Genomic DNA, 16548 nt, shown 5'->3' on the forward strand with positions numbered 1-16548 from the left:
GCCGTGCCGTGCCTGCGCGACGCTCCCACGGGTCGCCGCGGGGAGGCCGTTTTAGGGGGAACGCCCGGCRGTTTCGGAAACCCCGTCCGCGCCGGATTTGCGTTTTTCATGCAAACGCTTGCAGGGATTGGAAAAGGGGGTCTCGGTCCGCCCGGCCGCCGAGGCGCGTTAGGCGAGCTGCCTCCGCCCGGGCGAGGGCAGAGACTCGGCCTCGAGGGCGGCTTGAAAACGCTTCTCTGCTGCGAGGAGCGGGCAGGGAGCTGGCGGCCGCAGACCTAGCCATCAGCGTTTTACAGAACTGAGTAAACGTGTTTGCATAAAGCGCACGAGCTTCTGAGACAGGAAGCAGGCGAGGTGCACGCCGCTGTCCGGGGTTTGCAGCGGCGGAGGCGAAGGCTGAGGGCGGCTAAGAGAACGACTGCTGCGGCCGCGCTTCGCTTTCAAAGCTGGGCCGTGCCAGCGCGGACGGAGCCCCGTTTCCAGGACGGGGCTGCGCGGGGGCGTCGGGCCGGGCGGTCGCTGGGAACCGAATCGAGGAGTGAGCCAGCCCGTGCAGGGGCTCTGGGCGACTGGCCCCTCCGAGCCGTGGAAGAGCTCCCCTTTCGCTCTGGGTCCATTTTTCCTCTCCCACGAGGAAACCGAGCAGCTTCCCACGGCTCCCCACCGGGCCTGCGGCTGTGGGGAGCCCCGCGTGACTCCCGTCCTGCACCTTCCCCTGCTTCTCTCCAGGTGAGGCCRATGCAGGGGGCAAACGACAGCGTTTCCACCTCAGTTTTTCTTGCTCTCTCCTCCCTTTTTGTCCAGAAATCAGGAGAGCTGGTTGCTGTGAAGGTCTTCAATAACGCCAGCTACCTCAGGCCGCAGGAGGTCCAGATGAGGGAGTTTGAGATGCTGAGGAAGCTGAACCATAAGAACATTGTCAAGTTATTTGCTGTGGAGGAGACGGTAAGTCCGACCTCAGCTCGGAAAGCAGCGCTGCCAGCCTCACCAGTACCGGCTCGGGGACTTGGTTTAGAGCTGCAGATAGACGAGGCCTCTCTCTGCAGCACTTACTCCAGCAGCTGCTTCTCCTCCCGCCTCTGTCCTATTTGCRTCGTTATCAAACCTTTCCCAGCCCTTTGGCATTAGGGGGACCAGGGGTGTCGAGGAAGCTGAGCGCTGAAGTGACTTGCTGAAGGGACAGACTAGGCRGGTAGCACAGCTGGGAAGAAGCCAGGTGTCCTCACCTTCGGTGACTCTTCACAGCTGCTCAGTGCTGCTCCTCTCTCCCTGCAAGCTGATACAGTGTCCCCGACCTGTGCGGTCCCCATCGTTCTTCTAGGGTTGGGGTTGTGTTGAGCATCTCTTCGGGAGGAGAGCTGTGCCTGTCCGTGTTCTTCAGTGCTTCTCCGGTTGTATCCTGGTTTGTCTGAGTAGGAGGAACCCATGGACCTCCTGACCGAGGATAGGGTCCTGATCTGCTTGGTGTGGGACAGGCCACGCAGACTGGGACGGAGGCCAGGGCGTTCTCACTGAGAGCTTCCTTACTGGGATGCCACTGCTAGACTGCCTCTCTTCTGTGCTCCCTAATGCAGGGAACCAGCAAGCAGAAGGTGCTGGTGATGGAGTACTGCTCGAGCGGGAGCTTGCTGAACATGCTGGAAGATCCAGCCAATGCCTTTGGCTTGTCTGAGTCTGAGTTTCTCATAGTCCTGCAGTGTGTTGGTGAGTATCAGAGCTGTGACAGTCCCCTGCTCATCCTACTTGAGGCAGGTGACCTGTTAGCAGCTGTCCGTCACTGTGAACCGAGGCGTGGTGAGAGCTGGTGACCCAGACCTGTGTGGGGCCAGGCCTTCGCRGTATCCTGCTGCCGTCAGCAGTGCCAGTGGAAGTGCATAGGCATCAGCCCGAGGCTGTTGGATGTCGGGACTGTCGGTGTGACCGGCCTGCTTGAGCACGTCAGAAATTGCACCTCCAAAAGGGCGCTAATTCTGAAGTTGTTGCTTTCCGAAGAAGCCGGAGGATTTCTCTTTACAGACCTCTCCTCTAGGAAGCAGTGGTGGCCAACGGGCTGTGTCCCGAGACCAGAGGAGCATGAGGGCATTGCCTTACCGTGCGCTCATCCCCCCTCTCTGTTCTCCCAAAGTCATGTTGGTCCTGGTTGACGTGAAAGCTGCCCTGGGGGCTGTTTCTCTCTCCAGTCCTGCTAACACTACTGCATTTTAATCAAATCCAGCTTGAGCAACCTGATCTGGCTCTACCCACAAATACTATCTTCCCATTTTGTTCCTAGTGGCAGGAATGAACCACCTCCGTGAGAATGGTATTGTCCACAGAGACATCAAGCCTGGGAACATCATGCGACTGATGGGAGAAGATGGGCAGAGCATCTATAAACTGACGGATTTTGGGGCTGCCCGAGAGCTGGATGATGATGAAAAGTTTGTGTCCCTCTATGGGACAGAGGAATATCTTGTGAGTACAGCACGTCACCGTTCTGCTGACCCTGGGAGTCCTGGGGGAAAGTGCTACTTGCGCTAACACGTTGGAGGCCAAACTCCATTCCCCGAGTCAGATTTGAGACACCTGGTTTAGAGAAGGGAGGAGAAACTGGGTTTCTCGTGTAATCCTCATGGATTGATAAAAGGCTTCTTATCAGCACAGATTAACATGCATGGCATGGAAGYCAGTCTCCATCTCACCATCCAACAGCTGAAGGAACTTTTAGAGGTAACAAGTGATATGGAGAGGCAAGCTTGAAAGGGGCCAGACTTTCAGAGAAGGGTGCTCAGCATTGTCATTATAAAGTTAAAGGAGATACTTTACGTTGAGGATCCAGACGGAGAAGCCAGCATGATCAGAGAGGTTTAAATCTCATCATCCAAGGTTTGACACTTGCTGTAAGCCTTGTGGATCCATCGGCAGTCTGTGCTCTCTGCTTCATCCCTTTAGCACCCAGATATGTACGAGAGAGCAGTTTTGCGGAAACCTCAGCAGAAGGCTTATGGTGTGACTGTGGATCTGTGGAGCATCGGGGTGACCTTCTACCATGCTGCCACTGGCAGCCTCCCCTTCATCCCCTTTGGTGGACCRCGCAGGAACAAAGAGATCATGTAGGTAGCACACCCAGTGAGGCAGCAGTTTCGAAGGGCTCCATGCTGCTGGCCTGGGTGACGCTGGGGCTGTAATTGATGGCTGGAGTTCTCAGAGGAGAACTTGGCAGAGGATGAGCGTGTGCGAGCCCACATGCTTCAGCTGCAGAGCTCTGGTGTACCATGATGCCAGCCTGTGACAGCTCTGCCATTGCTGCGTCCCACCACAGCCAGAAGATCCCAGGCCCCCTAGATGGATTGCATCCACATACAAGGTTGTTGGACTTAATACTAGAACTATGTTTTAGCTTCCTGCACTGCACTGGGTTGTTGGCATGTTTTCTCCATTTATTTTTTTGTCTCATAAGTCATGGTTTCCTCAGTCCATTCATACTGCTGCCTCTTCCCCCTTTTTGCACCCTCACATCCATTTGCTGCACCCAAGGGATGCAATATCTGGCTGGACATCACTGAGCCTGGGTCATCAGCAAGAATAAATCAACCCACTTCCTTTCAACAGGTACAAAATTACCACGGAGAAACCTCCTGGAGCCATCGCAGGGGTCCAGAGGCAGGAGAACGGGACCATCGAGTGGAGTTACGAGCTGCCCGCCACATGCCGACTCTCTGTGTGAGTGTCCCTTGCCAGGGTGGCCAGCRTTCCCCTTGGGCCACCAAACCTTTGGATCATATCATAAATCCTGCGTCCTTGCACAGCCGCACTGATGGCAGAGGGTAGCTAATCTCAGTCACACTGTGTGTGAATTCTTAACGAGGAAAAACAGCTTTTCATCTGGGAGTTGCACAGCTCTTTGGCCAGAGATGGTCCTGCTTTTACAGGTGCAAGAAAGGGGGCATAAAACAGGGCAGTGACTCGTTTGGTACAGAGACCTGGTTGCAGAACAGGGGCAGAACKCCAGTCCCAGGCCCTGCACATCAGCACATTTATGGCTAAGGGTTTCTTTTTCCAGCATGTAAAAACAACTCTTCTCGTCTTCCTCTTGTTGCTGCAGGGGGCTGAAGGTCCAGCTTATACCAATTTTGGCTAATATCCTGGAGGCAGATCAGGAGAAATGCTGGGGATTTGACCAGTTCTTTGCAGAAACTAGTGATATTTTGCACAGGATCGTGGTTGATGTCTTCTCCCTGCAGCAGGCTTCCTTGCATCGCATTTACATCCACTCCCACAACACGTAAGGACACCTCCGGAAAGGCCTTGGGAAAGCGAACGCGGGCGTTGAACGCGGGAGCTGGGAGCCTCAGCTCCTCATTTCACTGTGTGAACTGGGCGGAAGCACTGGTTCTCTTTGCACCATAGGTAAAGCTGGTTAAGCAAAACACCCCCTCCCTGCCAAACAGCATGAAAAAATGGGTGCAAAGCAGCGTTCCCCAGGCTGTATATTAGCTGTGAGCTGCTGGTGGTCGGCAGTGGCTAGCACGTGCTGAGGGTGGCCCGGAGTGTCCCAGCGAGACTGTCGGAGAGGCCTGCTGACCCTGTGGGATGTTTTGGCATGGGAAGACCATGGCAGCCTGCTAAAACAGCAGAAATCTGAGTGCTCACCTCGTTTCTCATTCCCTATCCTTTCTTTTCTTTCTTTTTTTTTCTTTTTTTTGCATTTTAGTACCAGCAAATTTTTAGACGCTGTCTTCAAACAAACAAATATAGCCCCTCACCACCAAGAATATTTTTTTGAAGGCCATCTGTTTGAGTTGGATCCTAACCTACAAGCTCATAATTTCTGCAAGACCACGGAGGATAACCCTCTGACCTTGCTGAGCGCTGAGCCAGAAGACCTGGTAGGAGTGAGATACCGAGATCGTGAGTACCCGCAGCTGTGCGACGCATCGGGTGCCCCCAGCCCCGGCAGGCAGCTGAGCCTCCGGCCGGCGGCTGCCGTAAGAGAGATTTGCCTGAGTTACCCTCCTAACCCTGAGTTACCCTCCTTCCCGGGCGCTCGCGGAGCCCAGCACGGCAGGGGTTGGGGCGCACGTGCGGGATTGGGAGGTCGCAGGCTCGGTTCCCCCCGGAGCAGGCAGGAGATGTCATGTGGATCCGTGGGAGATCCCCCCCGAGGTCCGGCCCCCTCCTGCCACGCTCCACCTCTGCTGTGGGTCTCTTTGCAGCGGCGCTCGAGTTCCCCAAGTTTGCCCCCAAGGTGGACGTCGTAGCCGACTGCGGCACGGCGAAGGTAGGTGTGGGGCCGCCCCGCCGCCCCCCGGGCAGCGCCGGGGCAGGCGCCGGCAGGGCTCTTTGCCTTGCAGAGCGCCGTGGGCGCCGCGCACCAGACGCTGTGGATCGCCCGCTCGCTGCTGCGCTGCCAGGAGCTCACGCGGAGGGGGCTGCACTGGGTCGCGTAAGTGCCGACAGCCCCCGCGCGTTCCGCGCCCTCCCGCTTCGCGGGAGCTTTGTGCTAAGAGTTTAACCCGAAAACACGGTGTTTCCAAGTCCTGGGCCGGGCAGCGCGGCGTCACCGCGCGTCCTTACTCGTCGCACTGCTGCGAGGGTCCTTGGAGCGATGCAACGAGCTGGAGCTTCTCCYGCACCAGTGCTACGCGTGCAAGGACAGGACGGACAGGGAGAGCTAGCTGAGGACCTCCAGGAGAGCACCACTCGGTGTCGAGAGGGTGCTCCTGTCCCCACTTGCATCCTTTGAGTCACTGTTTCCAGTTCAGGAGATGCTGAGGAGTACAGCATTATTATTATTATTATTATTATTGTGCATTTTCACTGTCCTGTTGGGGTAAGACCTTCTCGCGTTGTGCCTGGGCAGTGCCTGGCAGGAAAGGGCCCTGATACCACATCACATCATTGCACCCATTTTTCGTGTGCATTCCCAAGGAGAGCTGCAAGCTCCGAGCTGGGATTGGAGGGATGTCCAGCTGCCGAGCGCCAGCCGGCTCCGGAGCCACGTCTGGCTGCTGGGAGCACGCGTTGGACTGGCTGTTTTCTCCGTTGGCAGCGGCAACCTGAAGACTGAGTGCTCGAGGCTTCTGGAGCAGAGAAGAGGAGCCGTTTCGCTGCTCACCTGCCTGCAGCTCGCCGAGGTGAAGACCCGCRCGCTGTAAGTGAGGCTCCACGAGGTCGGCGTCGCGGTCGCGCGGGCCCGGGGCCGGCGTCCCTGCGCCCAGCGCGGAGGAGGACGCGTGCGGCTTTCTGCTGCCTCGCGAACCCGGAGGCTGCCGTGGCCAGCGGCCCGTTGCAGATAAGATGCGGCACTCTCAAAGGTGCCTGGATAATCAGAAATAACAAAAATTCCAGGGATAAACTGGTAGGTGGGACGTAAAAGGGTTTTCCACTGCGTGCGGAGACTAGGAAATGAGCCACCCGGGTTTTCCTCGCCCTTAGCTTGGTCTCATGAGCGTTCATCAGACGCTGAATTACAGGGAGCCCTCGGACGATCCTAGCGCGTACCAAATGCATCCGGTGCCGCCAGCGCTGCCTCGGGGCAATCCAAGCGTTATCTCACATCACCCACAGCTGTATTGCTCCTGCTTTTTCTCTTTTGTTGTTGCTGTAGTGGAAAATGCTGAACTGTTGGATTCTTGTTCCCCGTTCGTTTCAATTTAGGAAGCCTCTTAATTTCCGTATCCTCTAAAACGGTTCGGCCGCGGGGCTCCCGCTGGTTTCAGCGGGGCGCGAGCAGGGCTGTAACTCCAGGATCGCTGGCRCCGCGCCTGGGTGCACCGCGTCCGGCCTGTTTCCTGTTCAAGGCACTTYTGCTTTCCGGCTTCTGGCAGGTACGAGAGCGTTCCTGGAGACGGCGGGACGCCGGCGCTGAAGGAGCTGAGCGGGGCGAAGGCAAGGCTGCAGGCGGTGAGTGCCGGCGCGCGGGGCCGGGGCCGGCTGCGCGAAGGACCTGCCCCAGCGCCTCCTTCCCCTCCGCAGGTGGCGGAGGATCTCTCGCAGTGCTCCCACGACATCTTCGACTGTCAGGGCACGCTGGACGGCRTTTTGGCTGAGCTGCTGGAGCGCAGGCGGCAGGCACACGCGGACAGAAGGTTTGCAGAGCCAGCTTTACTGAAACCGCTGTCAGCGTTTTGATGCTTTCCGACGCGGTCCGGTGGATGTTGCCGCGTGGCCGCAAGGCTCCTCGTACGCGCGGCTGTTAACAGCCCTTTGCACGCGCGTGACGGTGCCTGGTGCAGCCCTTGCGCGGGTCTGCTCACGGTGCGCTCGCGTTTCACGCCGAAGTGCTCCCTCGCGGCAGCAGCTGCGCCGCGGCACCGCTCCTGATGCAGCGCGCTGCCGCGTCGTTTCCGTTCCCCATCGCAGTGCTTTCTGCAAAGGCGTTGGTGTTSGGAGAAAGAAAATTGGAAAGCTTCAAGGTTGGCATCGCCTACGCCAGCAGTCCTCTGCACGGTTTTATTGTACTCTCCCTTTCTACTGGTTAAAAAAAACGGTTTGAGGAACAGAGCTAGAAATACCACTGGGCTCTAGACCTGGCCCAGATCCACTGCCCTGGACCACACGGCCCTTGCAGACACAGCTCTCTTCTAACATTGCCATCTGTCTCTGTTTAAGCTCTCRGAGCAATTCAAACCCAACTTCTTGGGGAAGGGAGGACCGAGGGGATAGAGCGGTACTGTGTAGATACTCACTGGCTTTAGTCCCTGGCCTTCAGCTTCAGAGATGCTTCAGAGATGCAGCTGCCCCTGCTGTTGTCGGGGGCAGTTTGCTGAATTGCAGAGTGGTGGGGACGTGTTACGGTGCCAGCGAAGCTTGGTCTGAGTAATATTGGTACTGCTTGGGTCTGGATAGCCGGGGCAGCCGTGCTGAGAAGGTGATGCCCACGCGGAGGTGCAGTCGCGGCGCGGATGTCCCAGCCGGGGGTGCGCGACGTGGACGCCCGTTCTGCCGTCAGCCTCCTGCTGAAGTCTCTGTCCCCCTCTCGCAGCATCCGGCAGATCGAGTGCTGCCTGGAGAAGATGCAGCTCATACACAAGCAGTTCAAGAAGGCCAGGACGTGTCCGCGTAAGTCGCGGGTGACGGCGGCTCTCGCGAGCCTGGAAGAGCATCTCTTGCCTCCGCAGCAGCAATGGCCTGGTGCAAAAAATAGTTATTTCAATTTACTGTTTCTAGCAGTTGTCTCTGTGCCATGACAATAACCCTGGGGCTGCAGCTGCCGCTGCCTCCGAGGCACCCCGGGGGTGATCTCACGGTGCCCCGTGAAGTCACCCGCTTGTCGGGTTATGAACAGGAAAACGTGCAGAGTTGCTTCCCGGCGCGTGACCGGTGTCTCTCCTCCCCCCAGGGCTGGGCTATAACGAGGAGCAGATACACAAGCTGGATAAGTGAGTACCAACCCTGTCCCCCGGCTAGGGTCACCAGCCCAAAATCGAGGCCGGCTAGGGGTTTTTGCATTCCTCGTTGAATCGTAAGAAGACGTGACAGGTTTCCGGGCCGTTAGTGCTGGGAGCAGGCACCTGCAGAAGGCGCCTGTGGCCGCTCGTTGCTGCAGGCCTTTTCATAGCGAAATTTTTCCAGCTGCAAASCATTTCAGGGAAAGATGTGAGAAAACCTGCGCACATCTGGGGGCAGCGAGTTTGCTGTTGGGTCTAAATCCCTGTGTGGGGCTGCGAGGAGTGAGCCCATTTCAGGCTGTCTGTTCCCCCAACACTTCGCTCGGTTTATGGCTCACTCACTGAGATGCAGATTTAGGAAGTGTCCTTGTCTGGGAAAGTGCTTACATATACRCTTAATTTTCAGTGGGAGTTAAGTGTCTGAGCATCTTTTATACCTTTACAAATTCTCCTGGTAGCTTCCACGGAAGCCAGGGGAGTTTAACACGTGCAAAGAATAAAACATGCACTTTAATATTTACTAGGGATAATGAAATACAACAGGCTGATCCTTTCTCTTAACTGATCTTTACACTAACCTTGGGCACGTGCCTTAAACCATATGGCAAAGATTTCTCAAATGCGGTTTCCAGAGGACCTGACCGCCTGGTCCTGCAGCCCTTTCAGAAAACCTCCCGCTTTTGACTGCTCTCCTTGTCTTTGTCTGGATTTGTTTTATCTTTAACGCTGAAGCAAAATTCATTGCTGAATGTCCAACCCCTCATGCTCCATTTTGGAGCCTGCTTCAGGCCTCCGGTTATTTGAACCATGGTGTTTATTTTCATGCATATAAAGAAATAACACTTGTTCCTTCCCGGCTTTCTCCCTCCGGTCCTTAGGGTGAATTTAGGACATTTGGCCAGGAAGGTTCTGCTGATTTTCCAGGACGACTGTGTGCAGAAGTACCAAGAGGCCCTGGCTCTTCACGGGAGCAGAATGAGGTACCAGCCCGGGCTCAGCCCTTCCCGTGGGTCGCACCGCCGGGCTTTGGGGTGCTCCTTTCTTTGCAACGAGAGCTGCCAGCATGTCCTGTGCATGCAGACCCAAGGGGGTCCCAGGGGTGGAGGAAAGGGGCTTCCCATCACCCTCAAATGACCTCTCTGGGCTCCTGGTGCTCTCCGGTATTGGGTGGAGAAGATGTGGGTACCTGCTGCGGAGGGACTCATAAAGCGATAGAAAGACCRTAGAGAAGCAGCTCTACGCGACTGAAGAAAAACTCTGTGTACTCTGGTTTTATCCTGCGACTTGTATTTTCTGCTCTGTTGTTCTAACATTTAAAAAAGCCCAAATGCTGCCAAACGTAAACTTGCAGCTTTGCTTCGGGCAGCTGGTTTCCTTGCTCTCTGACTGGGAGAGGTTATCGTACCAGGACAAAATTGCTATTGAGACAAAGAGATCTACTTACTGGGAATGATGTTATATTAAATGGTGTTTGGGGAATAATGCAAAGAGCAAATTACCTTGCAGTGATTGAGTGCAATCCACTGGCTATTACAGCAGCAAAGAATAGGAGTGAGGGGGAGGCGTTTAGAAGAAGAGGATGTTGCAGAAATTGGATTTTTATTGCAAGGTTGCTTTTAAAGTGATTATCTATTCCTCTGGGTTTAGGTGTGGGTAGAAAAAAACGATTTTCTATAGTGTCTTAGCATTAAAACCTGCTTTAGACCTGGCCCCAGGTTTTGGTGCATAGACCTGCATAGGGTTTCCGATGGAGGGGGGCTCCTAAGCCAGAAGATTGACTCGAAGCGCCCTAGACGGTGCGTCGGCGCGGGGACGGCGTCGTACCCGCTCCTGCGGCCYCCGCGACCGGTTCCTCGCTCTTGGCCCTCTGCAGCCTGGGGACGCCGGGGCTTCCCGCGCGGCGACCCCTCACCTTCTTTCTTCACGTTTTGCTGGAATATTTTTGCATCTGTTTTTCTGTCCTTGAGGAGAACATATTGTGAGTCACAGCTGGATATTTTAAATTTATTTTTATTTCCACTTTAATCACCTTGTTTTGAGTTTATTCCTGCTAGCAGCTAAGGTTTGCGGTGTGGCGGGTGTTTTTCTGGCGACTGGAGGTGGACCATTCACCTTAAATACTTTCCTTTTCTTTGAGCCAAACCAAACCAAAATCTTTTTGTGCACCTTGCCGCCTGCGGGACGGACAGCACCTCCGCCTTTTGCGGGAATAGCGGACTCGGTCCCCGAGGGATCGCAGGACGGTTCGGTGCCGAGGCCGCCCCGCGCCAGCCCCCGGCGGTGCGATATCGTCTGCACAGAAACGGGCCGTGGGAAGGGGCTCTGGCACACGTTAGGGGCTGGCAAATCTTTCCAGCTTTTGTAAGCTTTGAATCTGAAAGCAGAGCGTGCCGGTGTTGACGGAAAGCGCGAAGCCTTCTAGAGCRGAAACTCTCCGTAGGGGACGAAAGAGCAGCCTGCGCTTCAGCGCCGGCAGAAGTCGCGGTTCGCAGGTCTCTCGTAGAGGCTGAACTTCCCCGGATTAGTTTGCTGTTAGTGCTGTTTGGATCGCCCTCGGGCAGTGCCTATTGGCAGAGTTGCAGCTGGAATTACAACGCTGTTGTGACTCATTTGCTTTCCTTTAGGATTTTAACTTAAATCTGGTGTGGCTTGCAGAAAACAATACAAAATTAAAACAAAACAAAGTAAAAAAAATGGCAAATTGCCAAACATTGGCACTTTTCTTGTGTTTTTTTCTTGCTAGGAAAGCTGGTGAGATAAAGAAGCATCTGAAGAGGCTCAGCAACTGCATCAGTGCCTGCAGCGTGGCGATGACGGAGTGCCAGGACTGCCTGCAGCACGTGGGTGCTCGCCGGCTGCAGGCCGGGCGCCGCGCCGCGGGCTTGCCTTGCTTCTCGGCAAGGCTGTCGCTCCTCACTTTGGCTTCCGCGGCGTGCGTGAGTGGGCACGTACGCGGAGAGACCTACAGGCTTCCTCACTGGGCTCCTTCTAAACAACTTGCTGCAGTTTTTTGTGGGTGATCCAGATATGAAGTGCTGCTAAGTACCGTTTTCTCCTGCTGAGCAGAGCAGGGAATGGGTAAATCCTCAGCAGAGGCACCCTTGGCCAAATGACGACCCGTCAGTAAGTAATTAGCCTGTACTCAGATACACAGGGAACTGCAGTAGCAGGAAAAGATGATGCTCCTGCTGCAGTTTTTGTGGTGGATTGTCTGGCGTTTTCCAGTATAGACACCTAGCAGATGCCCTGGTCCTTGGATATTTGATTTTACTTGTCCTCATGGGGGGGATGTGCTGGGCATACCCGTGCGCGCACAATTTCCTGGGGGTGTTTCGTCGCCCTCTCTTCCCGCGAGGAAGCACTCCCTGCTCGGAGGGCCGCGGGGGGACCGGTGCGTGGCAGTGCCCAGAGATTAGACCATAGGAAGCAGCACGTTGCCTGCAGCGAACCGTCGACCTCCCTGTCTCTGCAGGCTTTGGACAAGTTTCTCCAGACGGTCCTGGTGGAGGAACAGCATCCGGCCCCGGTCCCTTTGCCTGCTCATCTGAACCAGGCACGCCACGATATGGCTTTTAAGTAAGTCCTTGGAGAGCTGGCGAGAAGCAGCCAGAGCCGATGGGAAGTGCTGCTGGATGGGGTCGTGCAGGCACGGGGTGTCCGGACACTCGCTCCCCTGAACGATGAGTTTTTGGGAGCGGAGTGTTGGGTTTGCAAGGTCTTGTTTGTGTCTCAACAGGATGCAGGAGCTCCTAGAGCAAATGAAATTGGTCACGTGCGACCTGCAGCTCAACAACAGCATCATCGAGCGGTGAGTAAGTGTAGCYGGAGCGTTGCGTTTGCTTCCCCTGCGTCAGGACGGAGCCTGTGCTGCTCCGGGAAGTCGTGTCAGGGCTGGACACACTGTCTGAGAAACTGCCCTGCTCTCTGGAGCTGCGATGAGGGAGAGCAGCACTTGGCACCCAGCAGAACCACAGCTACGTACTGGGTGGTTCACACTGATATTTTAATGAGATTAGGTTTACATCATAGTCTGGCAGCACAAGGGAGTTTATCTTTCTTGGAAGTTTAAGCATGATCTTCTGTAAATGCTATTTAATGTCCACCACCCTGTTCCCAGCGTTTTTCCTGTGCTGCTCTGCCCGGTTAKCTGCTGGTGGCCGCAGAGAAGTAAATGCTTTCTGTTTCTGGATTAAACTCCATGGAAAAACCAGCATCCTATTGCTGACAAAACCAGCTTGTGCTTCCCCCTGTGCAACTCTTTTTGAAGACCTTAATGCAGAACAGCAATATGAATATCAGAATCTCAAAAAGCTCCTGATCAGGTTTTAAAAGAAAGGAATTCAATGATTCAGTCTCTTGCATCCCAGACATGCTTTTACAGGGACTAATTGCGCTGTCATAGCATGTCTGCTGTGAATAAAAAAAGGGGACAAGAAAAGATCTAGTATGCTTTGATACGAACACCTTATACCAGMGGACACAGGAATATGCTCAAAGGTTGGTTCCAGACCTGGACTCCAGCCCAGGGCTGCGTGAGTCCAGGCGATCACGGTGGAGGCTGCTCTCTCGGCTAAATCCTTCGGTTTGTTCCTGTAGGTTAAGTGGAGCTGCTCCCGCTCCAGGCATTTGAGAGAAGCGGTGGATTTGCAGCTACTGAAGCAACTGCTTTTCACGGAAGGGAACAYTTACGGCACTTTGGGTCGAGAGCAACGGGGACCTCAACGTTCGTGTTTTAGGAATTCTCCTGCTCTCTGCTCCAGCATTTTTGCACAGTTCACCAGCATTAGCTTTGAGTGGTTTGCAAGCCTTGAGCCTGTGAATATTCGACCAGAAGGTATTGACCTGGTGTGGACACTGCACTTGATGGGCGAGAGGCCTGATCCAGCCCCGGACGGCCTTGCCTGGGAGACCCCAGTGTAGGAAAGCGGGCGCCGGCGAAGGCCTGCTGTGGACAGCAGCATCCTCCTGCGCTTCCGTCGGTCCATCCCCACCTAAGCCACGTGCTGGGATTGCTGATGGTTGTAGAACAGGAAGCCAAGGGAGGTTTCCCTTTTGGGGGGATATTCTGTACGTGTAACCGAGGTCTGTGTCTGTGCGGGAGCGTGTGTGTGCTCCGATCGACGCGGTGTTGAAAGTACACGTCTGTCCCCTACTGAGCGCCGGGGCAGGACCTCGGAGGGGCTGAACGCCCCGAGCGCGCTCCGGAAGCATGCCGTTTTGTGACCGTGGGTTTTACGGGGAGCYGTCATCCGCTGCGGGTGTGGGCACAGTCCAGCCGCTTGCCAGCTCACGAGGCACGGGGCGGCTGGCCGGAGGGAACCGCGGATGCCTCCGGGCCGGGGCCAGGGCRGCAGGCGGGATTCGGCAGCCCGGGCACTGGCTGCGGGCAAGGCAGCGCGTCCGCCTCGACCGCCGCCAGGATGCTGCGCGAAGCCACCGCTCCGCAGGAACCCCAACGCCCCGCTCCCCRCCTCTCCCCCAGCCCCATTTCCAGCACGTTTCCTGGACGGGACGGMGTCGGCGAAGCCGCAAGCCTGGAGCCGAGTCTCGGGCTGCTCCGGAGCAGCCTCCGRGCGAGCGGATGGTGCCGGCAAGGGGCAGCCCCACGGCCAGACCTGCCGCTTCCGTGCCCCTTTGCCTGCTGCTCCGGGGACCCGATGGCCCGGGGCGGGAGGACCCCAAGGTCTTCTCCAGTCCCTGGGGATCCCGGCTTCACGCCAGCCTGGCACCGCCTGGGGAGCAGATGAGCCCATGCGGGGGCAGGTTTGGGGTATTTTGGGGAAGGTTTYGCTTTCCTGCCAGAACAGGCCAGAGGTGCCCGCAGAGCTCTCCCCCGCGCAGGAAACGGTCTCCAAACGGCGTTTGGCAGAGCCGCAGCATTCCTGTTCATCTTAATTTTAAAACCCAACATCCTGACTGTCAAGCCAAGCTACTTATTATAGAAGAGGTGGAACTAAGCCATCGTTTAAAAGCTTGTTTTTTCTCTTGCAAATTATTTTCTATGGTTCTCCCAATTTTATAACTAGCATCATTTTTCAATCCAGCTCAAATTTACCGACGTGCGCTATGGGCGCGAAGGGCCSGGAGCCCAGGCCGTGCCTCCTACTACCCCCTCCCTAATCGCAGAGGACCTGCACTGACTTGTACCATCCGAGCATTCGACCTGGAGCATGTTCAGCTCTAACAGAAAGGGATTTATTTCTTGGCAAAAAAAGAAGAAAGAGGGAGGCAGTTTGTGCTAATAGTCCTTGTCATGCTTAAACTGCCATAACGCAGCCGCTGCGAAGGGAAATCCCTGAGTCCAAACGGAACAGGAATTCTCCTGCCAGTGTTAATTAGTTGAGTTTTTCTCCCCTCGCCCTCAAATACATTAACCTACTAGAGCTTCCCGTGCTGCCAGACTCGAATACCTGCAGGGAAGCCGCGACCCGCGGAGGGTGAGGACGGCTCTACCTTTGCTCAGCTGTGAGCAAAGCTGCAGGCGTCTACGCGYGATGATGTTTATTTGCGCTAGTAACCACGGCAGCTGAGAAGGCCGGCAGAGGTGGGTTAACCGCGGTGTCTAACCGCCCTTCGCCGGCGGAGTTAACCCTTCCGACAGCGGGCTCCTCCGCGGCCTTTCCYGGGGGCTGTCACCCCGGAGGAGCGGCTTTCCGCGCCCCGCCGCCCGGCCCCRGGGATTTCCTGGGGGGCAGAGACGCCGCAACCCCCAGCAAGTGGCCGGGGACTCCCCTCCCCGCCGTCACATCGAGAACGAAACCCTGGGACCAGGCTGAGGAGCAAACGTCCAGCAGGCTTTAAGCAGTTCCCCGCCGGCCCCGGATCCGCCTCCACGCGCAGCCTCCGCCGGGAAGAGCCCCGAAAAGCCCCGGCGCTGGGAAGAGCCATACCCAGAGGCAAGGCTGCTGCGGGTCGTGGGCAGTAGCAGAGGACACGTGAAAATGAACCAGCACTCTAAAAAGGGGAAAAAAGGACCTTAAAATAAGATCTTGCCACTTAACACAGAACAAAACTAGACTCTTTCAAGCTCTATTACTGTTTCGTTACTTTAAGCTTTTGTTAGCGACTGCTTTAGGGCACTGCTCATCTCAGATCCAGTGTTTTAATCCTTTAAACTGAAATTCTTTAAAAAAGATTCAAATACCCTTGGCTTCTCCTATTCCTGTTCTCAGGAACGCAAGAGAGCTGTGCGCTGCCACGTGCCTAGCAGCGAGCTAGCACAGCCCTGGCGGCAGCCGCCTCCTCGCTGCTTCCGCTCTCGTTCCCACCAAAGCGATTTAGGAGCAACGCTCTTCGGGTCGCAACCGCGCGAGCGGGCGCCGCGGAGGAGGGCGGTCTGGTGGCGAGAGGCCCGCCTGAGACCCGGCTTGTTTTCCGGTGCCGTGGGCTGGCCCTTGCATCCCCCTGTCCTCCGTCTGCTCCATGGGCATGAGGATGGTGACTTGTGCCTCTTTAGGACCACGAGGAAGGTGTAATGGTGACAGAGGGGACCTGAGCACTGTGCAAGAGATAGGCCCYTGTGGAATTTGGGAATTTAGAGTTATTTCAGCCTGACTCACTCTGAGATCTCAAGCAARTCATTTCACCTGGGCTTCAGTGCCTCCACCTGTAAAGGAGGGGACAGCCCAGGGYGCAGCTGGGGCTGATCGGTGGGGGYGGTCACCTGCGCTGGGGCTGGTTCTCCCTCTGGYTGCAAAGGGCAGAGAGCGCAGGAGGAGCGGGGGACAAGGCAGCAGCGCTGGGTCTTGCCACCCTCCAAGCTTCGTTTGAGTAGCAGGAGCGGAGTGAGCCGCCAGCCCGACCCGGGTGTCCTGGGAGCGGGCGCCTGCTCGGAGCCACGCCAGACCGCGGCCGGACCGTTTTCCCTCTCGCGTATTCTGCAGCCGTGGGAGCCCCGTCGGGGGGGGGCGGAGCCGCTTCAGCCCGCGGCCCGCGTGGACCTGCGAGCGGGGACGGACGACTCGCTCCAGCGCCGCCGCAGCCCCGTCCGCGCGCGGCTGGTGCCTCCTCGCCCTCCGTTTCGCAGCAGCGCCCGAGGTGAGATGTCGCCCTGCTGTCGGGGCAAACGCTGCTGCTGTTGCACCGGGCCGGGGCTCGACCGCGGCGCCTGCCCTGGGCGGGGGGAGGATCCCAGGGGAGGAGGCTCCGGGGGGTGGGAAGTCCCGCGGGGGGGACG

At 56.6% G+C, this 16548-nt stretch overlaps 1 protein-coding gene across 1 annotated transcript in view; it reads left to right on the plus strand.

Moving 5' to 3' along the window:
* IKBKE (inhibitor of nuclear factor kappa B kinase subunit epsilon) overlaps positions 1-15464 on the plus strand; it is a 16521-nt gene extending 1057 nt beyond the window's left edge. Inside the window, exons 3-21 of the mRNA XM_085300318.1 lie at positions 805-945; positions 1575-1704; positions 2273-2454; positions 2932-3092; positions 3592-3702; positions 4085-4264; positions 4694-4890; positions 5196-5260; positions 5334-5425; positions 6032-6133; positions 6810-6885; positions 6958-7070; positions 7967-8043; positions 8324-8363; positions 9251-9352; positions 11116-11212; positions 11845-11948; positions 12109-12180; positions 12969-15464. Coding sequence (XP_085156444.1) covers positions 805-945; positions 1575-1704; positions 2273-2454; positions 2932-3092; positions 3592-3702; positions 4085-4264; positions 4694-4890; positions 5196-5260; positions 5334-5425; positions 6032-6133; positions 6810-6885; positions 6958-7070; positions 7967-8043; positions 8324-8363; positions 9251-9352; positions 11116-11212; positions 11845-11948; positions 12109-12180; positions 12969-13002 — 2076 coding nt within the window. The 3' untranslated portion in view covers positions 13003-15464. The remainder of the gene's footprint in view (positions 1-804; positions 946-1574; positions 1705-2272; positions 2455-2931; positions 3093-3591; positions 3703-4084; positions 4265-4693; positions 4891-5195; positions 5261-5333; positions 5426-6031; positions 6134-6809; positions 6886-6957; positions 7071-7966; positions 8044-8323; positions 8364-9250; positions 9353-11115; positions 11213-11844; positions 11949-12108; positions 12181-12968) is intronic.
* The last annotated feature ends 1084 nt before the right edge of the window (positions 15465-16548 follow it).

Source organism: Rhea americana, unplaced genomic scaffold (assembly GCF_003343005.1).
Source record: "Rhea americana isolate MKP2758 unplaced genomic scaffold, rheAme1 scaffold_163, whole genome shotgun sequence".
NCBI classification, from domain to species: domain Eukaryota; kingdom Metazoa; phylum Chordata; class Aves; order Rheiformes; family Rheidae; genus Rhea; species Rhea americana.